Consider the following 24,511-nt stretch of genomic DNA (forward strand, 5'->3'; position numbering starts at 1 on the left):
ACACCCAGTAGAGCTAGCTTACTCCCGGCTCTGTGCTCAGGGATCACTCCTAGCAGTGCTTGGGGAACCACGTGGGGCACTAGACATGGAGCCCAGGTCAGCTGCTTGAAAGGCAAGCACCCTACTCATCGTACTATCTCTCTGGCCCCATATTGTACAATTGTCAGATTGATCAAGCCTGTACTACTAATGACTGTACTGATAAGTCAGTCCAGAAGAAAAATAACAATAACGCATGTGCCTCTAAGTTTAAAAATGTAGGGGCTGGGGCCAGAGCAATAGCACAGCGGGTAGGGTGTTTGCCTTGCACGTGGCCGACCCAGGTTCGATCCTCGGCATCCCATATGGTCCCCCAAGCACCGCCAGGAATAATTCCTGAGTGCAAAGCCAGGAGTAACCCCTGAGCATCGCTGGGTGTGACCCAAAAAGCAAAAAAAAAAAAGTAGGGGCTGGTCGTACAGCAGGTAGGGCGTTTGCCTTGCACTCGGCTGACCCAGATTTGATTCCCAGCATCCCATATGGTCCCCTGAGCACCGCCAGGAGTAATTCCTGAGAGCAAAGCTAGGAGTAACCCCTGTGCATCGCCAGGTGTGACCCGAAAAGCAAAAAAAATAAAAATAAGAAAATTAAAACGTAGGGGCTGGAGTCATAACAGCACGTCAGGTGTTTGCCTTGCATGTGACTGGCCTGGAGTTGACCACTGGTTTCCATACAGTTCCCTGAGCCCACCAGACGTAATCCCTGAGATGGGGGGCCACTCTCCGCCCAGATGTGATCCGGGTGACTGCACATTGGCGGCCCCTCCGTTGCTCATCGCCCATGATCCCAGAGGCCATCTAACTACTCTCAGCACCAGCAGCTTCTTGCAGAAATGCCTCCAGACTGTGAACTAAGCTTGCAATGATGCAATTTTTGGCAGAAATTTCCGTGGACTTAGCTTCTAAAACACAGAAATCCAAAACCACGCGGCTGCTACCACGGCCTCGTGAACTTATGTCTCTTCATTCTCAGCAAGGGAAAACAAATTATCAAATGCTGTCTTTTCAGCAGGTTCGATCTTTTGGAGAAAATTCCAAATAATAATAGTGAGTTTTATGTTGAAATACTGAATGTAATCCAAGTAAAGAGAAAGTAAAGTGAAAATTATCAACCACACAGGCGGGGGGTAGGGGTGGTGGTGAGGCGGGAGGTTCCTGGTGGTGGGACATGGGCACTGGTGAAGGGATGGGTGTTTGAGCATTTTATCACTGAGACTTAAGCCTGAAATCTTTGTAATGTTTCACATGGTGATTCAATAAAAAAATTGAGCACAAAGCCAGGAATAATCCCTGAGGTAGCTCCACTGAGTGAGACCCCAAAATGAGATAAATAAATATGTGAGTATTTAAAATAATAATAATAAGGAATTTTTTCTTTTATTTATCCTACGTTTAGATTATTAGAGAACTTCAGAGTTTAACTTCAAACGTCCATGTGTATAATCATCACCTCTCCAAGCACCAAAGTTTCAATGCTTCCATCCACAGCCCCCAGAAGGCCCCTGTTCATTCTTCCCATCCTATCACATTTCTCCCCTTGACAACTAGCAAAGTTTTCACTGAATTATGAGGATATTATTTTAATTCAATAAAGGTATTTAATTTATCATAGAAAAAGTATTCTCTGATCAATAAACATTTCTGGGGGCTGGAGCAATAGCACAGCGGGTAGGGCATTTGCCTTGCACGCGGCCAACCCGGGTTCGATTCCCAGCATCCCATATGGCCCCCTGAGCACCACCAGGGGTGATTCCTGAGTGCAGAGCCAGAAGTAACCTCTGTGCATTGTGACCCAAAAAGCAAAAAAATAAAAAATAAAAAATAAAAAAAAGCAAAAAATAAAATAAAATATAAACATTTCTGGCCTGAAAATATATTAGTTCTTATACAAATGGAAGTAGAAAAATAAGTATAAGGAAAAAAGGACTTATGAGCCCCCCCAAAAAAATTTGGGAGACCAGAGACAGAGAGTATAGTGCCTTGCACGTGCCTCCAGGTTTCCCGATACCCCAAAATTGCCACTGTGTCTCTAGCCAGACCCCAAACTTGGGACCAAGTTTCCCTGAGAAATTCAAGGACCAAAAGTTAGGTATGTGGGAGTCACGCCCACAAACCACCTCCAGCTCAGCTATACACACTCATTTATTGGCCTTGCTTCAGAGAGCCATAAGTCTCCAAAGAGATCAAAAGCAGGCCATTTAAGTGCATTAATGGCCATGACTCAGAGACTCCCAAATGAATTTCGGAGGAGAACAGCACGAACAGAGATGTCTCCCCACCCCGCACCAGGAAGAGGGCGGGCGTGTCTCTCCCCTGTCCCAAAGGATCCCCAGCAGCCGCAAACCTCCAAAAGCCAATAGCTGCCACGCTCACAGCCAGCCTTCACGGCTTGTCCCGAGCCCCCCATGAGTGAGAATGAATCCGCTAAAAGAACCCAAGTATGCGGCACCAGTGACTATAAGTCCACCTGAACCAGGCTGTGGTTCCCAAAAAAACAAAAAGGAGATGTGGGGCTGGAGCGATAGCACAGCGGGTAAGGCATTTGCCTTGCACGAGGCCGACCCGGGTTCGATTCCCAGCATCCCATATGGTCCCCCAGCACCGCCAGGAGTAATTCCTGAGTGCAGAGCCAGGAGTAACCCCTGTGCATTGCTGGGTGTGACCCAAAAAGCAAGCAAACAAACAAAACCCACAAAGAAAAGGAGATGCATCCGTTTCTACCCGGCAGAAAAGTCACGTGTTTTTTCCCTACTCACCTATCCTACCTTGCTCCGAAGGGAAGCTATGAATTTTGTGCTAACTGATTTCCCTTTCAATTTAATAGCAACGATTACAAGAAAAAAAAAATCAGACAGAAGGAAAATCCAACTCAGGTTCCGAAGGGTTGGTATGGGTTCAGGAGCTTGGCTGGCACGCGGCCGGGCCAGTTCGGGCCCCTGAGCACCTCCAGGTGTGACCTGAAGGACAAAACAGAAAAAAGGAAAAAGAAAGAAAATAAATCCAGGCCAAGTGTACATTAAGGCGTTCAGCCCGGTTCGCACAGCGCTCCTCTCCGGCGGCCGCTGCGCCCCCTGCCGGCCACGCCGAGCCAACGCGCCGCGCTGGTTCCGCCCCCCCCCTCCCCGTTCCCGCGCCCGAGCAGGCGCCCCGGTTATTTGCATACGACTCGGTTATTTTGCATACCCACAATGCACCGCACCCTGCTCCAAGTTGAAAGGGCAAACTGGAAAAGTTCTTCTCCATCTAGGTTTTTTGAGATTTTTCTCGCCTATACCAGTCAGTCTAAAAACCGTGTGTGAACACGGACTCGGCGGTGTAGTGCCACCATCAGTGTTTTAGGCATGGCTCTGACCCGAGGTTGGAGTTACAAGCGCCGACCAGTATGCTCTGGTTTCTCTTCAGATCGTATAAATCTTTCGCCTTTTACTAAAGATTTCCGTGGAGAGGAACAATTCTGAGTCTTAACCCAATTTTTTGAGGCCTTACTTCGGTAGGGCTAATATTGTCAGTCAAAGTAAGATTCAGCTATTATGGGCTTAGACCTGTATGTTGTCGTTTCCTACAAAGTTTTCGGTTAAAGTACTAAGCGGGCTTCTGCATCTATAGTCCACCCGCATGGGCAGCGATTATACACTGATTAAAGGCGTTTTCTTTTTCTTGCGGTTACTTTCGCGCAGCGGACCGGGATTCCATTCCCGGCGGCCAGCAGCGAGCTCTATACGCCTAGCAGCTTTTAACCTGTGACCAGCGTTTTTCCACTCACAAGCTCAATGCTTTCAGGGTGTTCCCAGCGATGTGCATTGCACCCAGTCTTTCACATTTTGTGTATTGGGGCCACACCCTGCTTGTGCTCAGGGCTTCTAGCTCTGTGCTCCGGGCTCACTGCGTGTGGGGCTTGGGACCAGATTGGGATGCCAGGGATGGAACCCAGGTCTGCTGCTTCCCTTGCACCTTGTCCGGGCTCCTGTACAACTTCCAGTCCGCACGATCCTCGGCATCCCATATGGTCCCCCAAGCACTGCCAGGAGCAATTCCTGAGTGCAAAGCCAGGAGTAACCCCTGAGCATCGCTGGGTGTGACCCCCCCAAAAAAAGGCATCTGGAGCGATAGCTCAGCGGGTAGGGCATTTGCCTTGCACGCAGCCGACCCGGGTGAGCACCGCCAGGACCCCTGTTCATCGCTGGGTGTGACTCAAAAAAAGCAAAAAAAAAAAAAGCATCTGTTGGGAGCAGGAGAAATAGTACAATGGCTAGGGCTCTTGCCTTGCACACAACCCACCCAGGTTCGATCCCTGGCACCTTATATGGTCCACTGAGCCTGCCAGGAGTAAGCCCTGAGCACAGAACCAGGAGTGCACCTTGAGCACTGCTGGGTGTGCCCCCTACCCCAACAACAACAAAAAACATTCCCCAGGGGTAGAAGTATGTAGGAAGAGATGATTATTTCACGAGAGAAAAGTCTGGGTCCAAATCCCAGCCCTGACGCTTGCTACTTTCCATATCTAGGACTGGTTTTGTTTTCCCCTCCTTTCCTTCTTTCCTTCCCTACGCCCTTATTTTTTCTTTCCTTTCTTCCTGTTTTGTTTGGTGTTGGTGTGGGGGCCACACTCAGCTGTGCTCAGGGCTTTCTCCTGGCTCTGTGCCCAGGGATCATTCCTGCTGGGCTCAGGGGACCATAGAGAGTCCCAGGATCAAACTGGGGTCAGCCAGAAGCAAGGCAAGGACCCTACCCGCTGTACTGACTCGGCCCCTTTTCCGGGTTTTGGGGCTACACCAGTCGGGTCTCGAGCTACTGCTCACTGCGCTGGGGCTCACCCCAAACAGTGCTCTCAGCCTGCAGAGCCGGCACCCGTCCTGACGCCTAGTGGCCCCAAGGCTTACTGCAGTCAACCCTCTGTGTCTTCTTCCCTGGGTTTATACCCCCCCACCCCACCCCACCACCCCGGTTAATTCCTCCCCTGCATTCTCAGCTCCCAGCCAGCTCTGAAAGAGGTGGAGGAATTTTCAATTCCAGAGTGCAGCCTGGACACGACTGAGGGGCCCTTTGTTGGTTTCCAGCAAATTAAAATTTATCTCTCGGAAGGAAATGAGGGGGCTGGGCTTTTTCTTCCTCTTAATGGGCCCCGATGAAGGAAATGAATGCAGCAGCAAGAGATCAGAAATCCGATCCCTACTCCTTCCACCTCAGAAAGGTCGGGGCTCCTGCGCCCGAGAGGGGCAGCTGGGCACTGTGTGTTTTATTATATAATTAACCTTGACCCTTTTGGGTTCAAAGAGAGAGGTTAGTTGGAAATAAATCAGTAGTCTGGTCTGGTCACTTCAAAGGCTATGGCAAGCCCTGGAAAATCCGGCGTTGGCCAGTGTGTGAATTGGAATATTGTGGCAGGCAGTGAGATCTGAAATGGAAATTAATTGTGTATCTGCTTCATTTAATCAAGCAATCTGGAGTCTTTATTTGTGACTGGGGGGGAGGGGAGCTGGAGCAGGGGGGCAGGAGACACCAGCTGCTACCTGTCACACTGAGGCTGGGACAATAGGCATCTTCCCCAAGCTTGGGGATCACCTCCCTTCCCCAACCAAGCGTGGTGCTTCGTCCAGACAGGCGTGGAACCCCTGCATCGTCCCATCATCACCCCGTAACACAGAGCCTTTGCCGGGTGCTCACGAGAATGCTGGGGCTTCAGGGACTCAGAAATACCCAGAAACGGCTGAATTCAGGGAGGCTGAAGATCAAGTCTGGAGTCACTAAGGTTTCTCAAGTCATTTTTACTGCTGTGGCTCAGAGTGAAAATAAGATTAAGGGCAGCAGAGAGAGTACAGGGGATGGGGTCCGCCCCGGTTTCAACCTCCAGCACTGGAGAGAGTCTCCCAAGCCCCAGCAGACGTGATCCCTGAGCACTGCCAGCTGTGGCCCCAAAAACAAACAAACAAACAAAAAATCAATAATTTCCAAGGAAGAGTTGCAAAGTCCCCAGAATCTGCTCACCGGCTACCTGAAGTCGTAAGGTGCATGGAGCTGGGCCTGGGTTCTTTGCAGGTCTTCTCGCCTTCACCGGCTCTTTTCTTTCACTCTTTGTTTATGGGCCACACACACCCAGTAGTGCTCAGAGATCTAACGGGGCTTGGGGGACCCTATAAGGTCCTGGGGATCGACCCTGGTTCAGCTATTTGCAAGGCAAGCACCCTCCCCGAGGTCTTATCTCTCGGCCTCCGTGCCTCCTTTTTTTTTTGTGGTGCTAGGGATGCGGCTGAGGCCACAAGCCACTGCTCAGTGCGTGTCTCCCGTTCCCGCCCCTGCAATTATTTTTGCCCCAAGCCAGTACCATTGAGGCTGGAAACGACAACTGTGCTTGGCAAAAAGGGGTCTGAATTCGTTCCCCAGACCCAGTGGCTTTTCGAGGACTATGTAGGGTGGGGGGGGTGAGGTGACACCCAAGCACCAAGGGGTGTGCCCCCCCCCCAACACACACACCCCAACAGCCGGAGGCCTGGGGACTGCTTTTGGCAGAGCAGGAGTTAACCCTGTGGGGCGGGACTGACCTTCACCCCAAAGTTGTCATTCTCCCGATAGATGGCAGCAAAAACCCACCTCGCCGCAGCCTTCCCAGGCGCCGGGCCTTCCAGGCTGGGATTGACAGCTGCCGCTTCATCCCCTGTCCACCACCACTGTCAGTTCATTCCCAGTTTCTCTGCCAGGAACAGTGGGACTGTTTGAATGTTTTATTTATTTTTATTTATTGGGGGTCTGGCACACCCAGCAGTCCTCAGATCTTAATCCTGGCTCAGGGATCACTCTTGTGGGGCTCAGGAGACCTGGGGGGCTGTGGGCTACACTGGGATCAACAGCGTGCTGGGCAAGTGCCTTGGCCCCTGTAGCATTTCTCTGGCTACTGCGTCGGTCCCCATCTTAGAGTCTTGCCATCCTCTGAAGGGAAGGAAGAACGTGGGAGGGAGGAAGGAAGGAAGAAGGGAAGGAGGAAGGCGGGAAGGCGGGAGGAAGGAAGGAAGGAAGGAGACATAGAGGCAGGAGCGATGGTACAGAGGGTCGGCACCTGCCTTGCATGCGGCAGACCTGGGTTCGATCTCTGGCATCACATATGGTCCCTTGAGCACTGCTAAGAGTGATTCAGATGGAAAGAGAGGAAGCATCATGTCTGGGTTGAGTCTTTGCCTTTGGGAAAATCAGGCAAGTCAACGGCTACAGGAAGCCGGGCCACGTCCCACCTCGTATTTCCCCATTTCCGGCCTGCCTCAGTCCTGCCCACCCCCAACCCTCCTCCAGGAGGGAATTCTCGACTGTTCTTTGAGAAGTATGCAAAGGAAAACTCCACAGAAGGTCTCACATATGGAAGTGCCACAGCTCTGGGCAGGAGAGATTCCCGCACTCGAGTCACACCCGGGGAACCCAGTGTGCTTCTGGGAGAGCCGCTGGCCCTCAGGGGCACTGGTCACAGAGGACACGGCTGGTCCAGGCAGCTGCAGACGTGACCACCTCTTCCTGAGCACGAAGTCCCCCGAGACGCCCAGATCTTTGCCAGGGCTGTGACCTCTCAAGTTTCCCCTGATGTCTTCTCCTAGACTGGCCGCAGGGGGCCGGCATAGGAGGCAAGGAGGGGAGTCCAGTCAAGTCACAGCAGGCTCCGTAGCGAGGGGAGGGACATTCCTGTAGGCGGGGCCGGGCTCAGCAAGGTCAGACAGCACCCACCACGGAGCTGAGTGCGTGGTTTCAGACCCCCAGCCCAGGACATGGGGACAAGCCGGGCAGCCTGAACTAGGTGTGAACTCTGACCCCGCCACAGCCAGAGTGTGACCTGGGCTGTTCCTTCCTCCATCGGGTCCTTTACCAGCTTGGCTTCACAAAGGGTGGGGGGTGAGGGGTGCTGGCCACTGGGGGACCTGGCACACACAGCATTGCCCCCACCCAAACTCAGGGTTACTTTGGCAATAGGACTCTCAGTCAGATGAGCAGTGACGGGCCAGGGGACACGACTTCTCCTAGGCTTCTCGCTAAGGGACAGGTTCTAGGGTAAGGGGTGCAGACAAGCCACTGCAAGAGGGGGCGCCACCTGGGAATTCGGGGAGCCCCGGGGCACAGGCCTCTGAATCCACAGGGACCTTCTAGAAAATAAAAAATCCCATTAGCAAAGCGGCTAATGTCAGGATGGGGGTCTGAGGAGTTTGGGGGCTGGGGGGTGCTTTAGGGTCTGTCTCAGACTTCAGGAATATACATTTATCTCTTTTTTTTTTCTTTTAAAAAATTTTCCTTCTTAAAAAAAAAAAGTTTCTGGGTGTAAGTAAAAATAGGTATTTGTTTTCCTTGTTTTTTTTTTCTTTTTTAAGTATTTCAAAGAACAACGTAACAGAAAAGAGAAGCATCAGCAAAGAAGGCCTTTGCAACACCTCACATATAAAAATAGCTTCAGCCCTGCCTGCTGAGGTCAGCCCGCGGGGGCGCACGCAGGGCCTTCTCGGGGCCAGAGACCTCAGGGGCCAAGTCTGGGGGGACAGGAGAGAGCAGCGTGGGGCGTTCCAGCCAGGACGAGGGGCTGAGGTGGTGGGTGGGAGCGGGTGGGTGGGTGGACGGGGCGGGCAGAGGGCGGGCGGCTGGAAGGGGAGCCCGAGCCGGCTGGATCAGAGCGACAAGCGAAGCGTGCTCTCATTTTTTGGCTTTTTCTCGTCTTCTTTGACTGATTCTGTCTTCACTTTCCGTGGACAGGGAGGAGGGTGACGCAGGCCGCAGCAGCGAGCCCTGAGGTAGAGGTTTCTTCACCCCTGCACACGGGGCGCGGTGTCTCTTCTTTTTACACCAGACGCGTGGGGGAGGGGAGGGGCTGGAGAAGCCCTCACGGGGCCTTGAGGTAGGATTGCGGGGGCTGCGGGGGACATTCATTCCGGCTGAGGTAGGTGCGGGCCCGCCAGGTGGCAGGCCTGAGGGCCGATGCGGGTCAGGAGGGGGGACCCTGGCTGGGACCCCTGGACCTGGGCCTTGACTGCCTCACTTGGGCTCTTTAAGTCTGTTTTTTTTTTTTTTTGCAAAAGGAAAATGTTACTTCAGTTCCAAGTCGAGTGGCACCAGGTATCCGTAAGGGGACGTTAGCCGGGGTTGGGGCTTCGGGGCGGGCAGTCTGGGGGGGGGTCCCCTTAGGTCCAGGGGGGTCCCCACGAGGCGATTTCACATCCCAACCACCTGAGGCCAGCCAGGCTGCGGCGCTGGAAGACCCAAGGGGCCCACGAGATGGACAGGTGTCGCCCTTAACCTGAGAATCGGGTGTCCCCACGGCGCGGCCACGCGCTACTGTCCAGAGGGCGCCGAGGGGGCGGCAGGGGCACCCGCCAGGCCTGCGCAGGGGGTCGCGGTGGCCCCCTCCTCAGGGAAGCCCCGCGGCAGCGGCCTGGACAGGGGCGTCTCCTCGCACCGGACCTGCGGGACAGAGGCACAGGCATGGGACAGGGACAGAGACCCCAGAGCCAGCCCCGGCCCACAGGAAGGGAGGGAGGGGGAGAGGGAGGAAACAGGTGGGGTGGAGGGGAGGAGGGAGAGGAGGAAGTAGAGGAAGAGAGGGTGGAGAAGGGAAGGGAGGGGAGGGGAGGAGGAGGGGGGAGAGGAGAGGGAGGAGGCAGGAAGGGATAGAGGGTGAGGCGGCTGCCGTGGGGAGGAGGCTCACCGGGCCACTGGGGCTGGGCTCTGGGGGTCCTGGGGCCCCTGCGGGCGGGGGCAGCTGGCCCAGCTCCTTGGTGTGCGCGGGCTTCTGGCCGCGGCCCCCGGCGTCCAGCGCCAGGAGACCAGGCTCCCTCTGGCTCCGGGGCTGGGGCGGGGACAGCTGGTTCTCCACGTCCTTGCACAAGAGGACCCTGGGGCGCCAGAGACAGTGAGCCCCGCCTTCCCCGGGCTGCCTCCCCCAGCCCGCGCCCCGCCCGGACGCACCTGCCCCTCTGGCCGAACAGCAGGAAGAGGACGCAGAGGACGATGCAGGTGACCCCGATGTGGATGCCGATCACGATGCTGGTGGTGGAGGTCGGGGTACCCGCTTCCTCCTTCCGGCAGTCACAGGGCGGGCTCAGGGCTGTGGGGGTGCAGGGGGGGCTTAGTGAACCCCCCACACCAGCGCCCAGAGCGCCCCTCTCATCTGCTCTGGTCCAGACCCACAGGAAACCCCTCGGAAGGAACCTCCCAGGACTTTCCTTCCCCTCCCCCTGCCGTGCTCACAGGGCCACGCGCCACCCCCAAGCCCTTCCTGGGCCCAACCTTTCGGCTCTTTTACCCGTAACTGGGTGCCAGAAGGAAGTAACATAACTTTTTACTCAGAACATTTCATTTTGTTTGTTCTTGGGCCATGCCCGGTGATGCTGAGGGCTTCCTGCACTCAGGGAACACTCCTGGCAGCCTCAGAGGACCGTATGCGGTGCTGGGGCTCGAACCCAGGTCAGCTGTGTGCACGGGAAAACTCCCTACCCACTGTACTATTGCTCTGGCCCCGAAATGCATTTGTCAGCGAAATTTTGGAAGATGCTATGAATATCATTTTGAACTCCTGCAAATATATGGGAGAGAGAGAGGAGAGAGAGAGAGAGAGAGAGAGAGAGAGAGAGAGAGAGAGAGAGAGAGAGAGAGAGAGAGAGAGAGGAGAGAGAGAGGAGAGAGAGAGAAGAGAGAGAGGAGAAAGAAACCTGCACGTAAACTGGGACCCAGGCCTGTCTTCTCCGCTGCCAGACCCCTCCTGCTCCTACCCGCGCCCCTGCGCTGCCTCCTACCCTGAGCCCCCCTGCTGGGGCGCGTCCTGGCTCACCAAAGCCTTACCTGTCCTCTCAGAGGCGCCCCTGAGAGACACGAAGTGGACAGTGGCATTGCCGTCCCCGTGCTGGTTATAGGCGAGCAGCTTCACCTCGTACACGGCGCTGGGGTCTAGGGGAGAGGGGGCTGGAGGGGCGGCCTCTCACTCCTACACCCCTCCCCGCCCCGCCCCGCGCCACACCCCCGCTCCGCCCCCGCCCGCCCCCGCGCCCCGCCCTCACCCAGCTGGGTCAGGTTGTAGGAGGACGCGGTGCCGGGCAGCAGGATGGGCCCGCTGAAGGCCGCCTTGCTGGCCGGCCGGTAGAAGAGCTTGAAGCCTCCCTGGAGCTGGGCCAGCCGGGGCCAGGCGTCCCACAGCAGCTGCAGGGAGTCGCTGCCCAGCACGCGCACGGACAGCGGGGGCGGAGCCGGCGCTGCGGGCACAGGGAGGCGGGGCTGGACCCAAACTCCGCCCGAACTCCAGCTTCCCGGGCAACGGGAGGGACGGGCAGCTCCGCTCCGCTCGCCCTCTTCCCCCCTCCTTTCTCCCTCTCTCCTCTCCCTCCCTCCCCTCTCTCGCTCTCTCTCTCTCTCTCTGCGGGGGTCGGGGGCTCTGGCTCCAGCAGCCGCTCCACCCCGGAGATGCAGGGGACGACGCCCCTTGCTCCCAGCAGACCCAGCACGGCGCGCAGCCAGTCTCACCTTCCCCCAGCGTGCTGGCCAGCGTGGGCGGGGACGCCGAGCTGGCCCCCCTGGGCGTGTAGGCCTTGATGTAGAAGCTGTAGGCCGTGGACGGCTCCAGGTCGCTCACCAGGTGCTGGAAAGTGCTCTTGCTCACTGCTTCCTGGTACTCCAGCTCCGGTGGGTCTGGGAGGCAGAGGGTCGGTGTGTGTGGGGGGGTACTGCTGCTGTGAGGGGCCCAAGGAGTCTTTGCAGCGGTGAGCAGGGTCGTGGGGGTCGGGGTGGGGTGGGGTGGGGTGGGGGGTGCTGGCGTGAGAGGCCGGGCGCACGGGCGCCACCTACCGGCAGCCCTGCGGATGTGCAGGACGTAGCCTATGATCTCCTTGGTGTGGACCAGGGGCTCCGTCCAGGACACGCGCACCTCGGTGGACGACACCGACACGGCCTGCACGTTGAGGGGGGGCCCAGGCAGCCCCTCGGCCCACAGCACAGTCAGCCGGGCACTGGCCTGGGAGGAGCCCGCGCTGTTCTCCGCCACGCACTGGTAGATGGCCTCGTCCTCAGGGCCGATCCCAGAGATGGTGAGGGTGCTGCGGGCAGAGGGCGGCGAGGCTCAGCCGCAGTCACAGGGCGGGGGGGGGGGGGGGGTCGGCCCCGCGAGTCAGCCCGGCGCACGCGCGCACACACATATCCATGCGCACAACTACACGCATACACAATGCGTGCCTGCACACGTACAATGCACAGACACACACGAATGCACACACATTACAGACACACACACACACACACACACATGCATGCACAGACGCAAACGTGCCTGTTGTTATTCTTGAGTCTGACGTGGCCTCCGGGCCCCAGCACTTGTCCATTCTTCAGCCAGGTGACGTGCGGGGGCGGCTCCCCCTGCGCCTGGCAGGTGAACATAGCGGTGGTCCCAGCTGGCCTGGAGATGGACTGGGGGTGCTGGACGAACTCTGCGGGGGCTGGGGGCACACAGAGCGACGGGGGCACCCTGAGCCAGAGGGAGGAGGGAGGCAGCAGCGTGGTGGGGGGGCTGGGGACACCCACACGATCCCTCCCCACAAAGCCCCCTTCAGCTGGGCCCCCCAGCCCTGGCCCCGGAAGCAGGAGAGAGCCCCGTTTTCACGGCAGTTTCAAAGACTGACATTCGTATCCGCAAGCAATCAGGCTGAGCTCCGTGCTCAGGAAATTGTTAAATAAATAAATGTGCTAATAGGTTTGGCTGCGCCTCCAAGGACTTAATGAAGGGGAGATGGATGAGCGCCCCCCCAACAGGCGCCCCTCGCCCTCCTCCAATCCGGACTCAGGGCTGCATTAACACCAACCACACTGGCGCCCCGCCCCAGGGTCCCAGGGAGCTGCTGGCCGTGGGCACACACGTGTGCGATGCTGGCGGGCGGGCATGACAGTGTGAAAGTGACACTGGCCCCCGGAAGGCATAGGCAAGTGAGAGTGCGGAAGTGCCACACGTGTGAATGAAAACAGCACATTGGCGGGGAGGGGGGCACGTGTGCCCTCACAGGCCAGGGACCCCCCGGGCTTTCAAAGTGCATATGACTCCCGGGGTGGGGGCTGAGCAGGCGCTCCTGCAAGGAGAGGGGGGAGAGGTGAGGGAAGGGGGGGTGGGGGACGCTGAGGAGGCAGGAGGGGTGTGGGGGGCTGGCCTTGGGAAGCAGGGAGTAGGCAGGGCGCGGGGGGCGGGCCCTACCTTGCACCACCAGGCGCCCCTGTGCTGTCCTGCGCACGCGCGTGCCCGGCCTGTTGGCAGCGCACACGTACACGCCCGAGTGCTGCACCGTCACGTCGGAGATGATGAGGTTGCCGGTGCCCAGCACCTGGATGCCCTCCACCCCGATGGGGCGGCCATCTGAGGAGGAGGGGGAGGGTTGGCAGTCCTGCTATGTCCCTGGCGGGTCGGCGCTGGCCAGATGGTGGGGCCCGCGGGTGCCGGCGCCTCTCCCCACCCCGCCCGCCCGGCCCATCAGATTAGCGTGGCGGGAAGGGGGAGACAGCTCCCCATTCAGCGCCTCGAGTGCTGAAATCTACTCCATTATCCGTGGGGCACAGAGTGGAGGGCGCGGGTGAAAGGACCCTGCGCCCTCCGCACTGGCGGTGGCCCTGCCCTTCCTGCTCACTGTCCCCATCTGAGCAGCCTGTCATTTCTCACCGTCAGCTGCCTCGGGATGCAGTCTGGGGATTGGAGGGGGCAGGCTCGAGACTGGGGGGCCTGAGGCTGTTGAGGGGGAGACTAGGGCGTGCTGAGGGCTGCAGAGAGGGTCAAGGGGTGCCATGCCCTGGGGGGTGAAGAGAAGTGGGGTGCCAAGGCCGGACAAGAAAACCGGGGAGCTAAGCCAGTGAATGTGCCGCGCGCAGGCGCGGAAGGGGGTTGGGGCAGGCCCCCACCCTGGGGAGAGCAAACAGGATTCCATCTTGGCCACCCTTGTGCAGGAGGCGGGAAGGTCAGCGGGGGCTGGGGGCTCACCCAGGCGGCTCCAGGACACAATGGGCCGGGGGTTGCCGGTGGCGACGCACTCCAGCACGGCGGTCTGGTGCACGGTCAGGGTGAGGTTCTCAGGCCCGACGAGGATCGTTGGCTCCTTGTAGGCCCCGGAGCCAGAGCCTGGGGGACACAGGTCACAGCTGCACACGTGAGCCAAGTGCCTGGCCCTGTCCCCACCCAGCACAGCCCCCCACGCCACCCCCCACGGGGCTGGGCATAAACACCAGCCCAGCGCCCAGGCCCAGGGGCAGAGAGGGGGCAGAAGACCCTGCTCACTGCCCCCCCATGGGCCCCGCCCCCACCCCCAGGGAACTGGGGGGCGGACTCGGACTCCTCTGCAGGGGACGGAGGCGGGCCGGGCCCCTCACCGGACACCGTCAGCCGGGCCCCGCGGCTGACGCGGACACTGGCGATGTTGGAGGCCACGCAGTGGAAGACGCCGCTGTCCTCGGCCCGCAGGCCCGTGATCTGCAGAACCCCCCTGGGCAGCAGAGTGTACCTGCAGAGGGCGAGGGTCCCACGTGACACCGCTGTCCCTGAGACACACCGGAGCCCCCGCCCCCCCCCCCAAGGCAGAGACGCCAGCCACTGAAAACACACCTGTTTCTTTGTCTGTTTGGGGGCCACACCCAGCCAGGCTCAGGGCTCGCCCACGCCTCTGCACTCAGGGGGTCACCCGGGGGTCGGCCCAAGCTTGGCTGTCTGCACTGCCAGCGCCACCCCCAGCCCTCCTCTGATGCCCGTTCCAGACCCAGCAGGCCCCATGGACACCCGCTCTCAACAGCTGCCCCTCCCTCCCCCCCATGGGCTCACCTCTCATTTTCTGTGTCGATGGGGACTCGGTTCTTTTCCCAAGTGATCCGGGGTTTGGGAAGCCCGTGGATTTGGCACTGGAATCGGGCCACACCACCCTCCTCGCCCTTGGTGGCCTGCGGGTGCACGTGGAAGTCGGACATGCCTGGAAGAGGGACGAGGGCGATGGAAGGGCAGGGCACCCTGCCGGGCACGGCAAGCAGGGGCAGCCCAGCGGCTGTGCCCAGTGGACGGGCTGGAGCAATAGTACCGCGGGAGGGCACTTGCCTTGCATATGGCTGACCTGGGTCCAATCCCTGGCATCCCATAGGGTCCCCGAGCACTGCCAGGAGTCACTCCAGAGGGCAGAGGCAGGGGTAACCCCTGAGCAGCACCAGGTATGGACCCAAGCAAAATAAAACGCAGACTACAAGACCGCAGGGACGGGGCCTCAGCACTTGCAGGAAACATCTCCCCAAATGGGTGGGCCCGCCGTGCTGGGACCCTCCATGGGAAGCTCCACAGAGCTTTTGGCTCTGACTCCTAACAAGGAAGCCTGGAGCCGCCTGGGATGCCCCAAGAGCTGACCACGAAGCCCTGTTCCCACATGTGGCTGCCTCTGACCTTAGTTTTGTTTTGTTTTTGTTTTGGGTCACACCCGGGGGATGCTCAGGGGTTACTCCTGGCTCTGCACTCAGGAATTACCCCTGGCGGTGCTTGGGGGACCCTATGGGATGCTGGGAATCGAACCTGGGTCTGCTGCGTGCAAGGCAAACTGCACTATCGCTCCAGCCCCAATCACTCCTGGCTGTGTACTCAGAAATGACTTTGGCAGCACTCGGGGGACCATACGGGGTGCCAGGGATTGAACCTGGCTCGGCTGCATGCAAGGCCCCTGAACTTACTTGAATAAAGTCTCTGGAGGTTTGTGAGGCTCACCCATAGGGTGGGTGTCACAGCCCAGGGCCCTGAGACCCAGAAAAGGGAAGGACTAGCCCGGACTGGCCCAGTGCGGGGATTGGTCATGCAGGCCTGATTCCAGGCGCTTCGCAGCTTTCATGGTTACCAAGGACGCTCGATGGCGCTTGACGGGCGGGTGGGGGGGGGAGCGGAAGGGGGGTGTCACCCCAGCTGTGAGCTCAGAGTCACCTCTGGCAGTGCTAGGGGACCGTATGGTGTGCCAGGGTTTGAACCAGGGTTGTGGCTGACGCATTCACACGCAAGGTAAGTCCCTCCCCTCCGGGACCCTCTCTCCAGCCCTCATTTGTACCCTGGAGCCACTCTTGGGGGTGCTGGGATGGAATCCGGGGTTCCAGCATGCCAGGCCTCTGTGCCCCAGGACATGGTTCCCCCCTCATCTGCCTGCAGTGACCAGCCTCTCGGGAGTGGTCAGACCTGCTGGTCCCTGTGTCCGGGCAGTGCGTCAGCACTAACCCTGGAGCTCTACAGAGATCTCTGCAGAGCGACCCATGGGCTCTCGGGCCCGCGCGGCCGGCTGGTCCCCCTGATTCTCGCCATGCCTGAGCCCCGATGGCTGGCGCGCCCCTGCCCACAGCGCCCAGCGCAGATTTCATTAAAATCCACTTTGCTTCAAGTGCGGGCAGAGGCGCACCATCTGTCCCGACAGCCAGCCCTCCCACAACACTCCATCAACCGGGACAGTTGTCCCCTCCCGGGACACTGGCGCCTGCTCCGGGCTCCCTGGGGCGGGTGGCACAGCCCTGCGTGGACTCAGGGCCGGTCCTGGACTCCAGGCGCCCGAGGCTGAGTCTTTGTGCCTCTTCCCAGAGCCTCCTCCGGGGCTGCAGCTTTTGTGGTGCCTCCTCCTTCTCATTTGCATGTGGCTCATTAAATATAAACACGCATAAAAGCAGGGGGGGGGGCTCTCCCTGCTCGGGCTCCCGCTAATGCTGCGGCAGGTGTGCCCCGGGCTGCCCAGCTCTCTGGGGTCCCTGCGCGCCTGCCACAGCCAGATGTGGGGACTCCAGTCATCAGCCGTGTGTTCCCACGGAGGCACAGACCTGACAGTGGGTACCCCGGGGTGGGAGGCTGGGAAGGTGCTCCAGGCTCTGTGAATGGGTCCCACCGCACGCTGGGGAGCCCCGGGCTCAGGGGGCCTGGGCCAGGCCAAAGGCGATGTTTGGTCCAGGAGCCTGGGGGAGAGGGGCTGAGGCGGGCTGTGGGGGTGCAGCTGTCTGGAGCGCCCGAGTCCAGCTGGAGAGGCGCTGGCAGCCCCCAGGGATGGGGGGGCACTAATGGCTGTGCTGAGTCCAGATGCTGCCTCGTTAAGGAGCCGAATCCTTGAATCCTTTTGTGTTCGCAGCCCGCCCGGGTTCCAGCTCCTCAGAGGAGCTGCCCAGAGAAAGACTCGCCACCGTGAGGCAGAGGGCGGCTTCCGGCCAGGCAGCACTGGGGAGAAAGAGGGCTGGCCACCACCCTGCTCCCCCCTCAGCCCGCCTTGGAGCCCCCAAAGGCAGGCGCTGGCTTGCAAAGGATGCGCATAGGGAGTGTTGGCGTGACACGGCTCACGGCACGGTGCTCACTGCACGGCGCTCGGAGTCCCAGGGGTGCAAGGACGCAGCTGCACCCTCCCCCGCCCCGAGTCCCCCAGTGCTCAGCTACTGGGCAGCACCCCCCCCCCCATCCAGCCTGCAGCTCTGCCCAACATGCTGGCGGTGTGGCAGGGTGGGGGGTGGGGAAGGGGGGGCCTGTTGTGCCACCCCCAGCGATGCTCAGAGCTTACTCCTGGCTCTGTGCTCAGAGAGCACTCCTGGCAGGGCCTGAGGGATCGATCACACGCAGTGCGAGGGATCAAACTGGCTGCGTACCCCCCGGGTCCTATGTCTCTGGCCTCTGTCCAACATTTTACTGGAATGGAAGCTTTGCCCTAAAAGTGACAGGGACAGGAGAGCTAGGACAGCGGGCAGGGCACGAGGCCGGCCTGGGTTCAGTCCCCAGCACCACAGATGGCCCCCCGAGTCCTGCCAGGAGTGATCCATGAGCACAGAGCCACGTGTCAGCCCTGAGCACCACCCGGGGTGGGCCAAAAACCAAACAAAACGGAACCAAAAAAAAAACCAACCAAACCAAGTGCTAGAAAGCCACCGCTGAGAGCCCCGCCCCCATTTCACCAGGGGGAAGCAGGCCCTGCCCAGGCGGGGTCCTCTCCCAGCATGGGTCAGAAGCGCCACAGCTGGTCCCGAACTGACCACTCCTTGGATGTCCTCATGCTCCTTGCAAAGGGGCCCTGGAGGAGAGTGGAGTCCCCAAGAGGGTCTCAGTCCCATGGCCCCGGGGACAGGGGACAAGAGTGTCCCTGATCCTGCTCACCTCCGCTCTCTGCCCAAGCCCCGTACCCAGGCCGAGCTGAGTGGTCAGAACGTTGCCTGCCGCTTCCCTCACAGCCCTGGTTCGGCTCCCTCGAGCGGGAGTAATGGGGTGCCCAGGTGCCCCTGCCGTCCCTATCTAGGGAAAATCGTTTCCCCCTTTTTGAAGTTGGAGGATGAAGTGTTGTTGTTGTTTTTTCCCCAGTGCTAAGCCACGCCCCTGGACCCCGGGAAGAAGCTCCGGGGGTTCCGCAGGCCGCCTCTCTCAGGACGGGACAGTTTGGCTCTGGCGCCGCTGTTTGCCAAGATTTACACTGTGGGGAGAGGCAGGGCAGGCTGGCTCTGCGGGGACCGCTCTGAGGGGGGGTCTGGGCCAGGGCTGGGGCCCAGGGTGAGCTCAGAGGCCCTGGGGCCTCCTCGGGGCTCAGGGCAGGCGCCCGGGGATAGAGGGGACAGCACGAGGGTGCCAGGCTCCTGCCCACATCTCCTGGCCTGGGAGGGACAGTTTGGGCTAGGGGAGGGTGACGCTGGGGTTGGGGCCCGTCCAAGCCCCCTTCTGAGCCCCCTTCTAAGAATGAGGGTCAGAGAGCAGGAGGGAGGGAGGACAGGGGCTCCTGTGTCCCTGAGCAATCCGGGAAGTGGTGTCCAGGGCCCCACCCCTCCAGGTCAGCACCAGGCGGGAGGGATGGGCAGAGCCAACCCCCTCACCCCCACCCCCCACGGCTGAGGGGACAGCCACAGGAAACGGCACCGACCCTCCGACCCTCCTTCGACCCCCATGAATCACTGGTTTCCCCCCCCCCACCTCAGAGCACATCCAGAGGGCGGGCCACGCTCCTCCGGGTCAGGGTCGGGGCAGCTGGCCAGGGGAGGCCTGGAACTGATTAGATGGGCTCTGGGGGGACGCCGGGCAGCGGCAGAGCTGAAGGAGGAGAGACCCCCAAGTCAGCCTGGATCTCTCCAGCTAGGAGGGGGGGTTCAGGCATGGCCAATGGCATGGGGGTTATGACCCCCAGACACACACAGACATGCACAAACACACACATACACACTCACACACACATACAGAGACACAGACATACACACAAACACATACTCACATACAGGCTGTGTGTCATGCAGACACACAAACATACACAGGAACCCAAACACACACACATAGACACACAAACACACACATACACACTTACACACATACACACTCACATACAAACACATAAGCACATACACAGACACACTGACATACACAAACACAACATATTCACATACACTTATAGAGGTACACAAACACATACACACATATAGACACACAGACATACACACAAATACATACTCGCATACAGACACACAAACACATACACAGATACACAAGCACACAAACACATACACGCACATATAGAGACACACACACTCACACACTCACACACAAACACACACATACATACACACATGTAGACAGACAAACACACACAAATACATACTCACATACAGACACACACACACATATACAGACACACAGACATACACACACAAACGCAAGACATACACAGACACAAACACATAGACACACACTCAGACACAGACACAATCACAGACATAGCAGCTCCTGAGAAACAAGCTCCACCACCCTGGGATGGAGAAGGTCAGGAGTCATTCCAGCAGGACCAGAGGTTCCTGGACCCCTGGGTCCCCTTCACCCCGCCGCCCCAACGTCCCCCCCAGCCTCGGGTGAATGCCGTTCTCCAGCGTCAAAACAACGGGGCCAGCAGAGTGCAGTGAGCCGCAAGTCCACTCTGAAATACTGAGCAACAGCACCGAGGGGAGAGCACTTGCTGGCCCGCGGCAGACCCGGGTTCAATCCCCTAGCACTGGCCATGAGTAATTTCTGAGTGCAGAGCCGGGAGTCAGCCCTGAGCACCCCTGGTGAGTGTGGCCCAACAAAACAACAACAACAAAGGTGAACTTAAGGAGATACAAATGAAAACTCTGTACCTTGGGCGAACCAACGGGGCACTGGAACCTTCCTGCACAAAGGAGTCTCCAGGACGGGAGACACCACAGCAGCCCCTCACACTGAGAATCCAAGTACCTGAGGCTCTGCGCTCCTGAGCATACGCCCCAGAGAGCAGCAAGCAGGCCAGTGAGACCTGCACCCGCCAGGGGAGTGTCCAGGAGAACCGGGGGTGGAACAACCCAGGGCAGGTACTGAAGAAGGAATAAACACTCAGGAATTACCATCCCTTCAGAGAAGGACACTCTAAAGCCTCACGCAGCCCCGCTGGAGGGCCGTTTGGGATGCCCGGGACCAAACCCAGGCTGGCCACGAGCAAGCAAGCTCCTGACCTGCCGTACTACCGCTCCGGCCCCACTGGAGGACAAGACCAGACCAACGCTGCGACTCTGTGTCCTGGTTCTGCGCTCGGGAACCACTCCTGGCAGCTGTCAGGGATGATATGGGGTGCTGGGGAGCGAACCCAGATTGGCCGCGTGCAAGGCAAGCACCTTTACCCCTGTACCAGCTTTCTGGCTCCACTCGCTTAGTTGCTGGTTGCTTTTTTTGTGGGGGGGTGGGCAATGCTTTTCAGGAGTCACTCACACCTGGTGGTGCTCAGGGCACCATACGGGGTGCCAGGAACCAAACCTAGGCCGGCCCCGTGCAAGGCCAATGCCCTCCCCACTGCACATTCGTGCCAGCTCCTGTCCTGCAGCTTTGATCCCTGGCACTGTATATGGTTCCCTGAGTACCACCAGGAACCCCACAGCCAGGTGTGAACCCAACCTCCAAGAGGGGCTAGAGATCACTCAGCTGAGTGGAAACACAGCTCTGTGTGGCAGGGGGCCCGGGTCTGACCCCCCAAGCACCGAGAGGAGTGCTGTCTGAGCACCCCCAGGGCAGGAGACCACAGCAGCTCACGGGGCAAAGAGCCGTACTGGGACAGTAAGGGGCCGTCTCTGTACAGGGCTTCTTAGCACAGCGCGGGGCAAACAATCCTCGCATGTAGTTCGCAGAAAGCAACAGAATCTTGAATTTGAAGCGTGTCAAGAGGTGAGGAAGGGGCCGGAGCAATAGTACAGCGGGGAGGGCACTTGCCTTGCGAGCAGCCAATCAGGGTTCAATCCCCCACCCCCAACATCCCATATGGTCCCCTGAGCCTGGTCAGGAGTAAGCCCTGAGCATGGCCGGATGCGGCCCCAAGACAAACAAAAAAGAAGCTCTAGAAGAGTGTGGTGGGGCTGGGGGAGGGGCCATATGCCCCAGGTTAGATCTGGGGGCTTGGGGGGGAGCTAAAGGCGGACCCACAGGGCTTGCGTGTTGAGGGGCAGGGCTGGGGGCCGCCCCGGCCTCTCCGGACAGGCTGTCAGTGGAGAGGCGCTGAGTAATTGAGGCCTTGATTTCTCTAGTAAAATGTTTATGAAGCCCATAAACTCATGCCTTTATTGTCCAGGCACATTCCGGGGGATGGTTGTGGCTCTCGGGGGTGCAGTTAAAGCACCTGCTGAACTCCGAACCCCTGGCAGACCCCCCAGGCGGTGGCACCACTGGGCGCAGCTGGCTAAGGGCCCGCCTCCCCCCGACTCTTTAGACTCCCCAAAGCGTGTGCAAGCGGCGTCTCTCTAAATGTGTGCAGGAGGGACGGGTTGACGGCAGGGACCCAGCTGACCTCTCAGCTGACCACACTCACGCCTGGTCCTGCAGGCTCCTGGCCCAGGTGCTCACACGTGGTACCCCTTTCAGAGCCCCACCGTGGCCCCAAACTTCCTTATTTTGGGCTCAGAATCGAAATTTGGGGGTGGGCTGGAGAGACTGCAGCCGGAGGCCACTTGTCTTGCACACAGCCAACCCAGGGTCGATCCCGGCACCCCATATGGTCCCCCGAGCACCACCAGGAGTGATCCTCGAACACAGAGCCAGGAGTAAGCCCTGAGCATCACCAGGTGTGACCCAAACACCAAAGTAACAAAGAAAATAAATCCGGCTCTCCCCAGGGGTGATGGGAAGTGGGGTGTTGGGTGTCGGGGTGTGGGGGGTAGCCCGGGGGGCTCAGCTACGGCTGGGCTGATGGCATTGATCTGAGGGAGCAGTGACCCTGCTCCCGAAAGCCTTGGGACCCCTTTGTCTGCCGGCTCCGGCCCCTCACGCTCTGCGTTGGACCCTTGAACCCCGGCCCCTCCTCCTCCCCCGCCCCTCCCGCGCCACCACCAGCCCACAGCTCCCCAGCCTCAATTCCCACACAAAAGCCAACTTTGTCTTTCAAGTCAGCAGTCATAAATCCATGTCTCACCACTCCCTCCCCAGAGCCACTTCTGACAAATGGGGGCCCGGGATGGGGGAATGGGGGGGGGCGGGGGACCTTGGTCAAAGCTTGGGAAAATTCTTGCATCCTATTGTTGGTCCGGGACTCGGAACCTTTAGAATCTGCTTTCTGTTTGTTTGTGTGTTTGTTTGTGTGTTTGTTTGGGGGGCCACACCCGGCAGTGCTCAGGGACCACTTCTGGCTCTGTGGCCGTAAGGGATGTCAGGAATTGAAGCCAGGAGGGCCAGGAGCGAGGCAAGTGCCCTCCCCGCTGTCCTATGCTCCTGCCCCAGACCCGTTTTCTGACCCAACGGATACTCGGCCTGGGCAGGCCTGCTGAAGGAAGCTATCTGGGTCGTGAGATTGGCCACAAGGAGAGCAAAACCCATCAGTCTTTTTGTTCACTGCTCAGGGGCCACACTCAACAGTGCTCAGGGCTTCCTCTTGGCTCTGTGCTCAGAGCTCGCCCTCGGCAGGGAGCACAGGGGAGCCTGAGTGGCAGCAGGAGGAAGCGTGCCTGTGGGTCCCAGCAGCAGCACGTGCAGCAGGCAGGACACAAGGCCAACCGCCCTCCCCGCTGTCTGAGCCCGCCACAAAGCCTACGCAGCATTGCTGGGCTGGGGCGACAGTGCAGCAGGGAGGGCGCTTGCCCTGCACATGGCCACGCTGGGTTTGATCCCTGCCATCCCACACGGTCCCTGAGCACCGAGAGGAGTGATCCCTGAACGCAGAGCAGGAGGAACCCCTGGGCATCACTGGGTGTGGGCCGAAACCCCAAACAAAACAAATAGAAAAAGCTCCAGCCCTTCCTCCAGATCAAGCCAGGCGCTCCCCCGCCCTAACAGGCGCTCTGCAGTCTTGGGGGTGGGGGGGCGCAGGTATGAAGGCACCTGGGGCCCCACAGAGCCCTGCACATGCCACTCTGGGGCAGGGAAGAAGGGCTGGAAGCACCTCCCCTCCGGGTGCACCCCTGCCTTCAACCACTGTAGCACTGTAGCACTGTCGTCCCATCGATTTGCTCGATCAGGCACCAGTAACGTCTCCATTGTGAGACGTGTTGTTACTGTTTTTGGCATATCAAATATGCCACGGGGAGCTTGCCAGGCTCTGCCGTGCAGGCGGGATACTCTCGGTAGCTTGCCGGGCTCTCCGAGAGGGACGGAGGAATCGAACCCAGGTCGGCCGCATGTAAGGCAAACGCCCTGCCTGCTCTGCTATCGCTCCAGTCCTAGGTTTTCAAAAGCAAAGCTGGGGGCCTGGGAGACAGTACCGGGGTTATCGGGCCAACACCCCAGGGTGCCTCCCCAGCACCATATCTGGTCCCCTGAGCCCTCCCAGAAGTGAACCCTGAAAACTGTGGGGTGTGGCCCCAAGACAGCAACAGAAAAACAAGCCCAGTTTCAAAGTGGTTGCCTCATTTTTTTTTTTTTTGTTACTGCACCAAACCTGGTGGTGCTCAGGGCTCATTCGGGCCTGGGCCAGGGATCCCTGCTAGCGATACTCAGGGGACCCTGTGGGCCCCGGGATTGAACTGGGTAGGCCATGTGCAAGGCAAATGCCTTACCTGCTAAATGCCTTACCTGCTGTACTCTCTCCGATCCCTTGTTTTCTTTCCTTTTTTTCTTTTGAGGACGGGGTGGTGCAGGGGAGCAACGCATTAGGGAATGCATGACACATGTGGCTTCCGTGGGGTGCAGAGTGAGGAGGACGCCGAAGGGAAGACCCACTCAGTCCCTGACTGACATGTGATCCCCCGTGACTGTGATCCCGTGTGACCCTGTGACCGTGACTGTGTATGATCTCGGGTTGGCAAAGCCAAAGCCCTGCTCTGGGCCTGCTTCCTCCTCCGGAGGACGGGAGAGCTGGGGGCCGGGGGGACAGTGCGCGCTGCAGCCTTTGAGGCACATCTGCGTCTCAGCGCCAGCCCAGGGTGAAGGCGCGCCCCTGGGAACTGCTCCCTGCCGCAGACTTGAAACTGTGCAGACCCTGCCCGCCGGCCGGCCAGACTGCCCGTCGCTGCCGCGCTGGGACACGGGCTCCCTTATGTAAACTCACTTCCGTCGGCGTCAGGACACCGGATCCCCT

At 59.3% G+C, this 24,511-nt stretch overlaps 1 protein-coding gene and 1 non-coding gene across 4 annotated transcripts in view; one reads left to right on the forward strand and one right to left on the reverse strand.

The window, feature by feature from the left end:
• Positions 1-3,420: 3,420 nt before the first annotated feature.
• LOC129402750 (U5 spliceosomal RNA) lies at positions 3,421-3,536 on the forward strand. Its single transcript, XR_008628796.1, has one exon. It is a non-coding gene; the product is annotated as a U5 spliceosomal RNA (small nuclear RNA).
• A 3,206-nt stretch (positions 3,537-6,742) lies between these two features.
• The window catches only part of IGDCC3 (immunoglobulin superfamily DCC subclass member 3), a 38,514-nt gene continuing 20,745 nt past the window's right edge, over positions 6,743-24,511 (reverse strand). For 2 of the 3 annotated variants that reach the window (XM_055128844.1, XM_055128846.1), the window contains 12 exons: positions 14,827-14,971; positions 14,382-14,512; positions 13,996-14,133; positions 13,222-13,380; positions 12,310-12,475; positions 11,832-12,079; positions 11,511-11,675; positions 11,051-11,242; positions 10,836-10,940; positions 9,963-10,101; positions 9,703-9,889; positions 6,743-9,458 (listed from right to left, as the gene is read on the reverse strand). In XM_055128844.1, the coding sequence (XP_054984819.1) occupies positions 9,330-9,458; positions 9,703-9,889; positions 9,963-10,101; positions 10,836-10,940; positions 11,051-11,242; positions 11,511-11,675; positions 11,832-12,079; positions 12,310-12,475; positions 13,222-13,380; positions 13,996-14,133; positions 14,382-14,512; positions 14,827-14,971 (1,904 nt within the window). In that variant the 3' untranslated portion in view covers positions 6,743-9,329. The remainder of the gene's footprint in view (positions 9,459-9,702; positions 9,890-9,962; positions 10,102-10,835; positions 10,941-11,050; positions 11,243-11,510; positions 11,676-11,831; positions 12,080-12,309; positions 12,476-13,221; positions 13,381-13,995; positions 14,134-14,381; positions 14,513-14,826; positions 14,972-24,511) is intronic. The other variant, XM_055128845.1, reaches the window with a different exon arrangement.

The sequence above is a fragment of the Sorex araneus genome, chromosome 2 (assembly GCF_027595985.1).
Source record: "Sorex araneus isolate mSorAra2 chromosome 2, mSorAra2.pri, whole genome shotgun sequence".
NCBI classification, from domain to species: domain Eukaryota; kingdom Metazoa; phylum Chordata; class Mammalia; order Eulipotyphla; family Soricidae; genus Sorex; species Sorex araneus.